General features: G+C 32.6%; 1 protein-coding gene across 3 annotated transcripts; it reads right to left on the reverse strand.

Annotated features, from left to right (window-relative positions):
* Positions 1 to 453: 453 nt before the first annotated feature.
* On the reverse strand, positions 454 to 10,885 carry LOC146993395 (THAP domain-containing protein 1-like). Of its 3 annotated transcripts, none has more exons than XM_085807979.1 (4): positions 10,621 to 10,885; positions 5,992 to 6,152; positions 5,623 to 5,715; positions 454 to 1,550 (listed from the first exon to the last, which is right to left on the reverse strand). In XM_085807979.1, exons 2-4 carry the CDS (start codon positions 6,142 to 6,144, stop codon positions 1,515 to 1,517), a joined length of 282 nt encoding a protein of 93 aa, XP_085664105.1. In that variant the 5' UTR covers positions 6,145 to 6,152; positions 10,621 to 10,885; the 3' UTR covers positions 454 to 1,514. The 3 variants fall into 3 exon arrangements, with proteins under 3 accessions (XP_085664105.1, XP_085664103.1, XP_085664104.1); XM_085807977.1 differs by having other exon boundaries at positions 7,068 to 10,885; XM_085807978.1 differs by having other exon boundaries at positions 7,173 to 10,882.
* Positions 10,886 to 14,292: the final 3,407 nt, after the last annotated feature.

Here is a 14,292-nt window from a genome sequence, read left to right on the forward strand (position 1 = left end):
GAAATTGTGCCTTCCTGATGCCAATCTTGGTGTCAAAAAAGAATCGCCAAAATACAAGGGACACCCAATTGTAAACTTTTACCTAAAATCACTACCCATCTTGACACCAAATTTTTTTAAATGATTTTAAATCAGTAAAATATTCAAGACTATGCAAATTGTAAACAAAAACCAATGCACGTATAAAGAATTCTTTATTTGATTGCAGTCTTAATGTGACATGTCAGAACACTTTTCATATTTCACATTTTATTTATTCATTAAAAATTATTATGCATTCAAGTTTGTTTTCATTTTAAACTTAGTTTCGAAAAGGCATAATAAATTATTTTCCAGAATATAATATCTGTTGTAATGTCCATAGATGGATTTATATTAAAATATAAAATTTTATTTGTTAGAAAATAATACAAATTTTCATAAATTCAACTGCTAAAGAAAAATACACAACAGTACATTTATAACAAATTTTATTACAGCATCTTTACACATATCATTATAACTGAAATCCGACACAATTTATTCTGTGTTGACACAAAAGAAATACAAAGCAAGAATATAAAACTCGATCATTATAAGAAATGAACATTCATAATATGAATCATTTATTATCTTCATAATAAATGGTTTTCTCTCCTTTTAATGCAATATTCAGGTATAGAATCCAGTACAGTTCTGTTATGGGGAAGCCATCGGCAAATTTTTTGCTAAACTCGCCAAGAGACTGGTTCATATGAAGTCACCAATGTTTACTTCTAAAGTCATTAGAATGTTAACTTTTTTAAGAAAATGTAAAAGAATGTCTTTTCAAAATTGGCAATGAGAATGCAAATTCCAAAGATGTAATGGTCACTTGTATTTCAATCAACAGGCCTCCAACACAAGTTTCCCATATTCTATTATAAAATCTCTGGTTTCAATGATAAATGTAAGAGAATACATGTCAATATAGAATAATGACAATACACCAATGGCATTTTAGGGGAAAAAAAAAGTTTGCTTATTATCAATAATTAAATTTACAGTTATATGAAATAAAATAAACATACCCATTACATGTATCACAAGGTAATTTGTTTAAGAAATATTTTTCCATTCTTATGATACTCAGTTTCATAATATCCATAATTATCTGGGACATTTTTTTACTTCTTCAGCACATAAAGCTCTTGCAATAATCAAAGATCTTTCCATCTATTTTATAATACTGACGATTTGTTACACAAGACACCACACTGATAAGCACAAATGTATATTACCAAATGAAGAGTTTTTGTTGAAAATAAGGAGGATGAATTATTCCAATACTTATATTTGGAATTAAATCATGCACACAATCAAGTTCTAGATATTCCTTTGTTAATCATTTTCTTTATCATTCAGGACTGATCGATATTCTTGAACAGAGTGGTGTGACAATGGATATTGCACATATTTTTTAGTCCACAAAGCACCAATTCTTAACTTCAATAAATTAAGATATATCCTATGCATTTTTACACCTGAGAGCCATTTCATGATAAAAACACTCCTTTCTTTGTTATGAATACCTGAAACAAAGAAAGAAAAAACAGAACAAATTTATTTTTTAGTCTTTAAAATCATATATCATATAACTATTATACAGGTGAAATGTTATAAAGACCTATGTATGTAACTTTGTAAAGACTTATAAATTAATATCATAATATATTTATAGAGCTTGGGTCAAAATTATTATTATGAAATATAACTATTGCTGTATGTCTCTTTTTCTTTTTAATAAACAACAAGGTGTTAGCCGAGGTTTCCAAGCCTCGTTACCAAAGTGTACGTGGTAGAGCCTTATCATGTCAGGAAAAGTGCAATGACAGAAAAGGATACCGGACGTCCCTTGCAGTCACACTTCATCATTCTTTATTTAATTATTTCAATAACTTTTCAAACTTTTAGTCTGTTTGCTTATTTTTCATGTTCCAAAACGAAAAGTCCCTAGGCCATTTCCAAGTCGTTTTCCAGTAGAAGCAGTCCGGCTAATTCTATCTTTGGATTTCTTAACAGTGAGATTTTTTATGGGGTGGGGTAGTTAGCCCCACACCCAACCCCCAACCTGGAGGACCAGTTCCCTGATATAATCCCCAGGGGCAGGGTGCCCGGCTATACCCCCAGACCCTGGGTACCCATTTTAGTCGCCTTTTACGACATATATGAGCTACATTGGGACTATTCTTTCATACCCGGTCACCACACGGGTATATTAGTAGATTGATTTGTGCTTATTCACTGTGAATAATGTGAAGAGCAAATATTACTTGAGCTGAACATGTAGTACTATCCAGAAAGAGTCCATACAATTATTGCATAAATAGAAATATTAGAGTTAGATTGTGCAGAAAGAAGACATTATGGAATTTGTCTTTTTTTTACACTACTACACTATGCCATGTAATATGTTCTTTCTACACTACTACACTATGACTACACTATGCCATGTAATTGCAGGATACAAAATCTTAAATAATGATGAACATTTTAAGAAACACAATTGAAATACAAAATAGAAACTTTGGGAACTTGAGAAGTAACTGAGTATAAAGAAAATTTTAAATAATATAAAATCTTCAGTAATACCAAAAACTTGGTTAAATAACTAAATAAGCAAAGAATAATATCTACAAGTCCAGAATAAATTATGATATTTAGCATTTAAATGTATAATAAATATGCTTCTTAAATCTCAGCTGCTCAGCAACGATGACACGTAGATATTTAGCAAAGGCGCTTGTAAATACAATATAGAAATTTCAGGACCTCGAGAAGTAACTTAGTATAAAGCAAATTAAAAATTATATAAAATCTTGAGTAATATTAAAAACTTGGTTAAATAAGCAAAGAATAATATATACAAGTCCAAAATAAATTTTGGCATAAAGCAATTTAAATGTATAACAAACATGCTTCTTAAATCTCAGCTGCTCACCAAAGATGACACGTAGATATTTAGCAAAGATGCAGTTTAAGAGAACTTTAAAAATTACTTTTAAAGACAGCATCAATGTTACTTTGCAAGTGTCTGAAGTTTTCTTTTTTTTTCTTTATTGGACTTAATATCGTCATTTTTCCTATTGCAAAGATTCTTGAGCGTGATATTTGTTGATATCCAAATTATCAGTTTGCTTATACTTTCACTTGTATGACCATTATCACAAATAATATCATCAAAGAGCATTTCTTTTAATTCTAAAATTTTAAAAGTCAAATTTGCAACAATTTTCCTCTGGTTTTGTTCCAACAAAAAATCTTCATATTCTTCACTACACAGCTTATTTACAATTAAATAATTATACATAATTATATTTACAATAAATGGTTTTGGCCACCTGAGTCCACCACGATCAAGATTCTTTATAAGATCATACGTTTGATCATGATTAACTGTGGAATTTATTGTAATGTTTTGTTTGCAGGTACAGCATTTCACTTTCTTTAAAACTGCATGACAACAGTAACCACCCAAATAAGTCAGAACTGGCAGATGGCTACTAATGCCCTTCACATCACTCTCCGTAATATTTAATGATGGGTAATATACTGTATTATCTAATTCTATAATATCATGAAGATTATCATCATATTCAAATGATGTTAAAGGGACAGTAGTATTTTTAATAATCAATTCTAACTTAATACTTGATTGTATTCTTAATTTTTTTTTCACATTCTAATAACTGTCTCATTGAAATATGATACTGAGAACCAGAAAGTTGTCTGTATTTACCAAACCGGGCTTCAAGAGCATCAGTCTGAATTTTTCCTGGAAGCATATATTTCATTCCAAGCTCTTCAACACAATATCTAGTCAACTCCAGTATATCATAAGTAGTTTGTTTCAGAGCTGCATGAGTTTCTTTTGTAAGCATGCCTGTTGAACATTTCATTGATTCCCATGCATCTAACCAGTTAAGAAACTGATTGAGGAAAATAACTTTTGGATCAGAATCATCTGCTGTTAATGGCTTCATAAATTCACTCTTTTGATGTATACCTTTAAACATAGTTTTAACATTCATAATATCCCACCATTTGCATATTATGGATATAAACTCAGATGTATCTGAATAGTGTGGTATTTCATGCAAAGGACCCAAATGAATCAGACCTTCAATAGTAAATTTATTGAAAATCTTAAGAACCAGTTTAATGTTTTGTTTCTCTAAATTAGAAGGTGAAAGATTTTTTAGAGTTAAACCATTAGAAAATATAATCAGTTGGTTATTTTCAATTTCATGTAGCTTTCTCAAAGATATAAACGAAGCAGTTTTGAAGTGCTTCTTTGAAAGACCTTCAATATTTGGAAAAAACATACATGTACCAGGATTTTTCTGGTTCAGCCAATTGTTCCTTATATTTTTAAATAAATGAACTGCATCTATTATGTAGAAAAGAGGCCTATTCCCATTCATTGGATGTTTGTAAACAAATGAATTACGTGGTGAATTTGAAAACAAACTCATGGCTTTTCTATTTATTGCATTGTTGTCTGTAATAACACAAATAACAATAATTCCCATATTTTCAAGACCTCTAATCACTTTTTTAATTACATAATGTAATGTTTCAAAATTTATTGTGTTAACAGGCATAATATGTACTACCTCTTTGAATGAAGATTCCAAACTGGATATCATAAAAGCAAATGCACTGGTTGCCGGACTGGAAGAATCAAATGCAGCCCCAACGACAGAGCCTCCTTTGTAATCAAAATATGGCTGAACATAAATTTCATCTACCAAAAGAATCACTTTTCTTTCTCGATCCTCAAGGAAAGTTACATGATTTTTTATATATTTTAAAAAATTTTCATCAATAGTTTCATTACATGGTGACAATACTAAATTGCTACAAATTTTTTTTAAAGTCGAAGGATGAGGCATAATAATACTGCTACTATCCTTTAAAAATTTATATGCATGTGGTGATATAGTATTTAACAAGCATGCTAACACTAGTACATCAGGATTGTATCTAAAATTATTTTTAGGGCAAAGTAAAAGATTCATCTGGTCTTGCAAAAATTTAATAATGCTCTCATTTTTGTCATTAGAAATAGTTTGCGGTAATTCATTAATTATATCAATTGTTATGGTTAATTTTGAATTTAACTCTTTGGTTTGAAGATTAGCCAATTTATCTAAAACAGTCCTAATTTCATTAAAATTTGTAACTTTATGTGGGAATGTGTAGGGAGATAATTGCATAATAGATTTTTCTTTAATAAATACAGACATTTCTTGATTGTCATTCACAACTACAGAATAATCAATTGATGGCCCAGGACTAAAAACAATATGAATAAAGCAAACAGTTGAGGTATCTGGAACTGTGTATACATGCCAAAATGCTGATATTCCATAGCGATCAATACATGACAAAATATCATTAGAACAATTAATTTTCAAATCATTATTATACATTTCATATTCTTTAAGGCTTTCACGCAATGCTTTCTGTAAATTATGGCACTCGCGGGCAGTTTTTTTTTGCATCAGGATCTTCTCGTACAATGGTGCTACTTTTTGAACTGTATACAGATGGATAGTCCTTAAATATTGATGGCACTGTATTTTCTTTTAATCTACGCACCTGAAGTGGAGCAGAAATTAAAATTCCATTCTTAGAATCAAATGCTGAAGCTTCAACTTTAAAATCACTTTTCTTGAAATGCAATTCACAAACCTTTAGAGAAAATTAAAAAAAAAAAAAAAAAAAAAAACATTATGTTAATAGTGATAGTTTAAAAATCAGATGGTTCATTCTGAGCATTTGTAGTAAAGAATATTCATTTCACAGATAGAACCAGAGAATATTTGCAGTGATTAAAGCTCTATTTCAATCCTTTATTTCTGTATATCCTGGTTTATGTAACAAAATATTATCAGTTAAAAATTTCTGAATGAACCCTTATATGTAATTAGAATCTACACTATTAATTAACAACTCTACTTTACTTACCTTTGAACTCTTTTTGGGTGAAAAGTCTTTCCGTTGGATTGCAGAAAGCCACTCTCTCTTCAAATCTTCATTTTTAGGAAAGGAGAATACAGACACTTTTGGTCCTGTTGGGTAGTTTCCCTTACATAATGGTACACAGCATCTACCCGGCATTTTAATAACTGAAATGTTTTTATTTAAATTAATATATAAAAGGGAGTAAATAGTTATGTATAAAATATAAATTAATTATTTCTAAATATAAAAGGGAGTAAATAGTTATAGTGTATAGCTAATGGCATAAAATTTTAAGAATAAGCTGTGTTAGCTTATATTATAACATCAAATTTATACAGGTCCATAAAAAAATGTTTTATTCTGAAACAGATCAGGTAATATAATTATGCAAAGCCCGTTTATTCTACGATGGGCTGACACAACATTATTCAAAAAGAAATTATACATAGCACAGCAGCCTTGTCTCTACCAGATAACATTTAAGTTGATACTTGAAAGGGATTTTTTTCGTGATGTGTAAGTACGTATGTATGCATTTTGCATAACTCAAAAACGGTTAGTTATAGAACGTTGAAATTTTGTATATGGGTCCGTTATAACATCTAGATGTGCACCTCCCTTTTTATTGCAATCGGTAATACTACCAAACGTAAATATGTATATATATATCAAATAAATTATAATTAAATGTAAAGTACATATATATATGTCCTTATAATTAAATGTAAAGTACACACACATATATATAAATATAAAATAAAAGCCAAGTAAGGCGAAAATAAAAGCCTTGGCTTTTATTTTATTTAATTATCACTAAATAAGTTACTTTTATTTTCGCAATCATTGGTTGTAGTCAGGACTTAATTTTTAAAATTAGAAGTGCTGGAGCTCTATGGAAGGCCATCAGGAAAGATGAATAAATAAATAAATAAAAATAAAATAACTATTACAATAATAAAATAATTAGCAACTAGAATATTAAATGATTATTATTATAATTCAATAAAAATTTAAAGACAAATGAAAATTTAATTAATTCTTAAATTAATGATGAATAACTAAGTAATGAAATAAAATACCAGACATCGTCTTGTTTGGGGCCTGTGGCTAAAATTACAATTTAAGAACTAAGCCGAGCATTAGATAAATTTAGGCTTTTGATGAGCAAATAATGTACTGTTTACCAGAGTATAGATAGAAATTTGGTTATGTAGCCCATTCTTCTAAAACGACGTTCCGTAGCTGCCTTCCACCACCAATTCCCCCCCCCTTTTTTTTTCCAGTTTCGGTTTATTCGGTTATAGCAAAGCACACTAGGCTATTGCCTACGGGGAGGGAGGCCTTCGTGTAGGATTTTGTAAAGGGAACTGACTCATATGCAAGTTACACACGGGAATAATAATGAAAACGCCCGTGCAGCTAGCCGTTAGCCGGGAATTGAACCCCGGACCGAACTATTAGTGCTCAGCGATTTTACTGCTCAAGCTCTGGTGGGCTCTTTTTTTCTTTTCATTCGCTGTTTGAAAAACGGGTGTTCACTTTACGATAAAGTAAGCACCTGTTTACTTCAATTAAAATGGGTTAGACGATATGACTCTTCCTACTTTAATCTCACTTAGCTTTTGATTTCTAATATTGATTCAATGTTTTCTGTAGACAAAGTATTCTGATTAGAATAATAGATTTCAAACATGTTCAAAAGTTGTGTATCTGAATATAATTAGGTTTTTATAACATAGGGCACATTTTATTAGTTTCACATAGTTCTAAAGCAATTGAACCACAGCATCGCTGTTTTAAAAGAAAGTAAAAATGTGAGAAATGTATAATGAACATTAATATACAGGCTTTATTAAAAGTAGTCAGCCTTTTAAAACGTGACCGTCTATGCTTTTAGAGGATTTTTGGAGCTCTGTGCATTTGCTCTGGCATCTTAAAAAAGTAATGTTCAATATCAACGTATGTTTATGTTCTCAAAAATACAGGTCTCTTTCAGAAAGCGACCTCTTAGAAGTCGTCAATAAATGATTCAGTATAGTTATTTTCTAATAGACCATAGAATAAATTTATTTTAACATCAATTTAAAAATGGCTGCTTGTACTAAGAGTTAAGAGCAATAAGACTAATTTTTCTTTCGCAATTAGCTATCATGCCAGCTGAATTGTTTTCTGCATAACCTTTATTGTGTATAATTGAAATATTTAGCTATGCATTCAACAAATATACAACAAATGTAAGACAAATCATTAAAAAAAATAAAATTTGGAACATTAATGATAATTTTTTGTTATACATAAAATATTATTAATGAATGATGAATTTATATCATATTATATATAAATCAAAATTTAAACTCCTATTCCTTTATAATAAATTGAAGAAAAGCTATAAAGTGAATTAATTTTTAATAAAAAAACGAAAATTAAAAAAAAAAAAAAATTCATATACCTAGAATCTAAAAATGAAGAATACTGAATTTTACGACTCATGTGTGTATAGGTGTATTTAATTATGGCAAGGCACACTATGGCTATCTGCCTAAGGGGGGATGCCTTCGTGGAGGACGTTCTAAGGGAAACTGGCTCGTATACACGTTACACATGAGGAAAACCACGAAAACACCCATGTAGCCGGACCGTTCGCGGGATTCGAATCTCGTACCGAACTACCAGTGTTCAGCGACTTTACCGCTCGGCCGCTGGTGGGCCATTTTACGACTCATATAATAATAAATGCATATTCATATTGTAACAGAAATTTTGTTAGAAGTCTAGCATATGTATAGTAATTTGTGATCTTTTAAAACTGTCGTAACATGATGCATATTTATCATTATCGTGAACCAAAACAGTATGCTTTACATCCTTACAAATATACGTGATAGATTTTAATATTTATTTCTGCATATACTTACGTTTCCCAAAGACACGAAAGCAAGTCAAGCAGATTTTTGTTGTATTAAGCAGACTTAAGTTCTCTGTTAACTAGTGTAACATAATTTCGGATGTTAGTGTAACATAATTTCGGATTTCATGAGCCTTCCAGAATTATTAGCAAAATAGTGGAAACGTCTTTACAAAGTGTTTTTATAAGCAAACAGCAGATGTACACCGAGCAGTGATCAACTGATATATTTCTTAAATGATTTGGTTTAGTTGATTATGACAAAACACACTGGGGCTATGTGCGTAAAAGGAAAAATGCCTTCATAGAGCACTTTCTTAGGAAAGCTGGCTCGTATGGTACGTGGTAAGCTGGCTTGTAAGCTGGTAAGGGAAAAAAACCACGAAACGCTTATGAAGCCAACCCGTTTGCCTGAGATCGAACTCAGGTCGGAACTACCAGTGTTCAGCGATTTTACCGCTCGACCGCTGGTGAACCATTTCTTAAATGAATAAAGGTATACTCATAGCATTATGAAATAAAACTGATTGAAATATTTAGTGCTTCACTATTATCTCTAATAAAGTAACATAAAACTTTCCTTACCTTTTATAGATTTCTAAATTTCTTTTAAGTTCTTATTCGTACTTAACCTATACATTTGCGAATGTTTTTATCGATTTTATTGTTAAGTGTAAAAAGCAAGTTGACATTTATAATATAGCATTCCTTGTCTCAACAAATAACAGTCTCAACAAAGAGTTTTTGGAGAGGGGATGAATCGGGGAAATTTCAGCTTTTCGTCATTAGCGGTTCTGATGAAGGGAATGGGGGAAGCAGCAAACGAAATAACGAATAACGGACAAATAACGCAAGCTAATCTTTAATGCGGTTTCCCAGTTTCTGTATTTGTATTTGGGAAAGTTTTATGGTCATTATGAAAAAGTGAAAATTTGATACGGATTCGGCATGACTTCCTTCTATGACTATTTAAATTATGCTTATTTTTTCTGCACTTCATTTAAACTTATTTCCTCGAATTATTCTAACTCAATTAAGCGATACCCGAAGGCAAGTTACAAATGGCATCAAACATTGCAAATTTTGAAACTAAATTTCCCGGTCAATCTTTGTCCTACGGGACTCAAACTTCTTGTATTTTTATTTTTTCATACCGAGTATAAAACTTTGCCAGATATAAATGTAGAAACCAGAAGACGACATTAATTAGTCGACATTAATAAGTTAGATTAATTAGACGACATTAATAAGTTAGATTTCATAATTTGTCCAAAATTAATTCTTTTTTAAATTTGACATTGACAAAATATGAATATTTTCATCATTTAATATACTTCTGTATTTTTGTTGCACCGTATTTTAACTTGCTTCCTCGAGTTATTGACATTAAATTACATTAATTCTATTATCTATTGGAAAATAATTATAGCAAATCATCTATTTACGACATTATTTAAGAGGTCACCTTTTAAGAGATCTCTATTTTTGGGAACATAAACAAACATTGGTAGTGAACATCATCTTTTTAAGACCACCACATGTAAAATCCTCTAGAAGCATGAATGGTTGCATTACTTTTAATAAGGAATGTAACATTAATCTTAATTATACATATTTTTGATGTGTGTGCCAAAATAGTGATACCTTACTTCTGTTGCTTTAGAAATGTGTGAAATTAAAAAAATGGATACTATACAACAAAAATGTTATTATATTCAGATACACACCTTTTGAACACGTCTAAAATTCATTATTCTGCTCAACATAATTTGTCTGCATAAAATATTAAATAATATTAAAAAATCAAAAGCTAAGTCGAAGTAGAAACAGTCATCTCTTCTAAGCCATTTTAATTGAAGTAAACAAACGTTCGCCTTATCGTAAAGTAAACACCTATTTTTCAAACAGCGGATGAAACGGGAAAGAAGGATTTGGCGGGGGAAGGCAGCGAACGAAATAACACTTTTTCGAGCTGAGAATGAAATGAGAAAGGACGAAACGATACTAAGCCAATAAGACAAGATCTGGTATTTTAATTTATTATTTAATTAGTCATCATAAATTAAAAAATTATTTTAACTTTTATTTGTTTTTACATTTTTATTAAATTGTACTTATAAGTATTTTATATGTCAGTTGCTAATTATTATGTTACTTTAATTATTCATTATTTTAATCACTATTTTTTATTATTTTAATTATTAAGTTTTTAATAAGTAATTTTTTGTTATTTTAATTACTAATTAATGTTATTATTGTAATATTTATTTCCTTTCTTTCTTTCTTTTTTATTTTATTTTTTCCTGTTTTCTGACGGCCTTCCGTAGGCCCTTCTGACTTTAGAAACTAAGCCCTGACAGCAATAGAAAAATTAATAATGAATCCAGTGCACCAAAAAATAATAGCCAAAATAAAGTGAATTATTTCTACCCCAAAATGCGACGCAAAGCTCCCTATCGCAGCACTACCCAGTTCCCGCGGGGTAGAATAGCTCACGTGATTCAATGCAATGCGACGTTTCAAGGCCCTTTTTAGGGCCGTAGACCGATAAAATAGGCTCAGGATACTGATACCGATCGATTTTACCGAAAGTAACGAGTAACGATACGATAGTAACGAGTACTGGTTCACCGAGTAACGAATACATACGGGTACACAATTTCTCGTTACTTCTACAGCACTACATTGGAGGCATGTTCATGCGCAGATGGTCTCTGCGCAACCAGTCGTACATTTAGCATTTTTACCACGTTTGAGCTAGCCGTCCGACGTCGTACGGGTAGATACTTCCACATAAAATTATATATTATTGAGAAATCAATTATAGTTATCAGTGTTCCACGGAGGAAAGTACTGAAAGAGGGTTGAAGCCTCTCTTTACTATGTTGCAACTCTCAGGGCTACAACGTGCAGGTTACAAATTAAATAATCACAGCAGGAATTATTAATATAAAGATTTAATATGGATATCTCACACAAGCTGAAAACGTTACATTACTCTATCAAGTGCATACATATAACTGAGTAAAAAAGAGAATTTCCCCGCTTAGTTCGCAGTTAAAGGGAAAAAAATAAGAATAATAAAAAATAATCCAATCAAATGCGGCGCTCCTTCTGTCGACTTTGCACGGCCGTTACGTAATCGTCTGTCTGCAGCCACCGTCTCCAACAGTCTCCCCCTCTTTCAGTCGACTTCATGTTGGCTGAAAGACATACAGTACCTGGTCGAAAAGATCTAATTTCTGAGGCACCTTGATCACACGTCCAAATCTTGACACTTTAGCACCTTGCAGAATGTTACTAGAGCCATTTGAAGAATCGTTATAATCTGAATGCTCATCACTATAAATAGAAGAAATGGGATTAGTAAAGGAGTTACCGTGTATGGGATCAGTGGGTGTGTCCGTTAACTGTACTTTCAATGGAAAGACTCGCTGAATGGGACGAAGCAGCGTACCAGCTTGAGTCTTCAGTTCTACAGTTCTCACCTTGCCATCTTTCCCAGGAATTAGTCGAATGACCTTAGCTAAAGTCCAATGCATCCGTTTTTTTACGTCATCTCCTATTAGGACAATTTCATCCAACCGTAGCTCTGACTATGGATCCTTCTTATTTTGGACCAGAAGGCCTAAATATTCTTTCCCAAATCTATGCCTTAAATCATTAAGTAGTTTTTGGAGATGTCTAGCCCTTTTTCGAAGACCTTTCGAATCGCAGAAATCAACATCAGGAACATCTAAGCTACGATTCTCGATGAGAAACATGGCTGGGGATGTGGAATTAAATCATCCGAATTTTCAGAACGATACGTAAGAGGTCTAGAGTTAATTATTGACTCGCAGTTGCACAATAATGTGTAGAACTCCTCGGTTGTATGAACCGCGTTACCGAGTGTCCTTCTCAACAGTTCCTTTACTACACGAACTAACCTCTCCCACCAAGCGGCTGTGGGAGGATTAAACTTCCATATTATGCGTTGTATAGCCGTTTGCCTCAAAATTTGTTCCCAATCAATGTTACTAAGTTCTCTTTGCGCTCCTCTAAAATTAGTTCCGTTGTCGGAATAAATTATCTCGGCCTTCCCCTTCTGACTATGAATCGTCTCAATGACAACAAGAATCCGTCGGTAGACAATGAGGAAGTCAATTCCAAATAAACGGCCTTATATATTGCACATATGAACAAAACAATCCAAACTTTTCACCTTCCTTCACAAACAAGGGTCCTGCCAAATCACCTCCTACTACCTCGGACACCGCTGCGTCATTGACACGATCGCCTGGTAGCGAACCCGGCTCGCAACCGAGAGACTTGGCCTTGTATCGACTGCATCTTACACAACTTTTTACGACTTTCCTGACCGCTCTTCTGCCCCTCACTATCCAAAATCGCTCCCTTAATATTCCGAGTAATATTTGGGTTCCAGTGTGACCATTTTGTAAATGATAATATTCTATCAGACGCTGGGTGAAAATGCAACGGGGTGGTAAAATAATTGGACAAATAAATTCAGGGTCGTCTAATCGCTCTGTAATGCGCGTTTGCACCCTTTTTATACCCTCACTGTCTGAAATGACACTCATATTGGGAATAGAGTCGGCAGAGGGAAAATACTTATTTTGTACAATTTTTATAAGAATTGTTTCGGCGTATTCCATCTCTTGAGCGGTTAAATCTCCAGTTTCTTGAAATGCACGTTTACTTTTTGCACTTTTTACAAACCGCAATATCCATGCGACTAATCGAATGAGGGATTGAAAATTCGAAAACCTAATTGCATACCAAGGTATTTCCTCTTCAACTGAATTAAGGTTACACAATCTGACCTTCCTTTTTTCTCGTTCTACCTCAGAGGTCTCGTAAGCCAAACGGTCTGGTGGCCAGTTGTTATTAGGTTCTAGGAGCCAGGATGGACCCTCCCACCAAAGACAATCTGAAAATGAAGAGGAGAACTGCCTCTTGAAAGCATGTCTGCCGGGTTTAAATCACCTGGTACATGGCGCCAACGCTGAGAAGGAATCAGAATATTTATTTCTTTTACCCTATTCGCAACGAAAACTGACCAATCAGCACGGTTCTTAATCCACCAGAGTGCTACCATAGAATCACTCCATGCAATGATTTTCGAATCAGGCAACTCTAAGGCGGCGTATACTGAGTGAACCAGTCTCGCGCCAATGCAACAGGAATCAATTCTAACCGGGGTATTGGGCCCGATTCATGACATTTTTAACCACAGCATTAAGTGAGATTTACGGAATCACGTGGTACTCTGACGTCACAAGTAGTTAAATCGCAAGTATTGGTATTCTCATCAAAGCTAGCGTTAAATTTGACCGTTAAATTGACGAGACGGCTGTTAAAGTAAGGACAGGTCTGACCCTTCGTGTTAAATAAAC

Source organism: Stegodyphus dumicola, chromosome X1, assembly GCF_044657685.1.
Source record: "Stegodyphus dumicola isolate Sdum_Otavi_A_Nest chromosome X1, ASM4465768v1".
NCBI lineage: Eukaryota > Metazoa > Arthropoda > Arachnida > Araneae > Eresidae > Stegodyphus > Stegodyphus dumicola.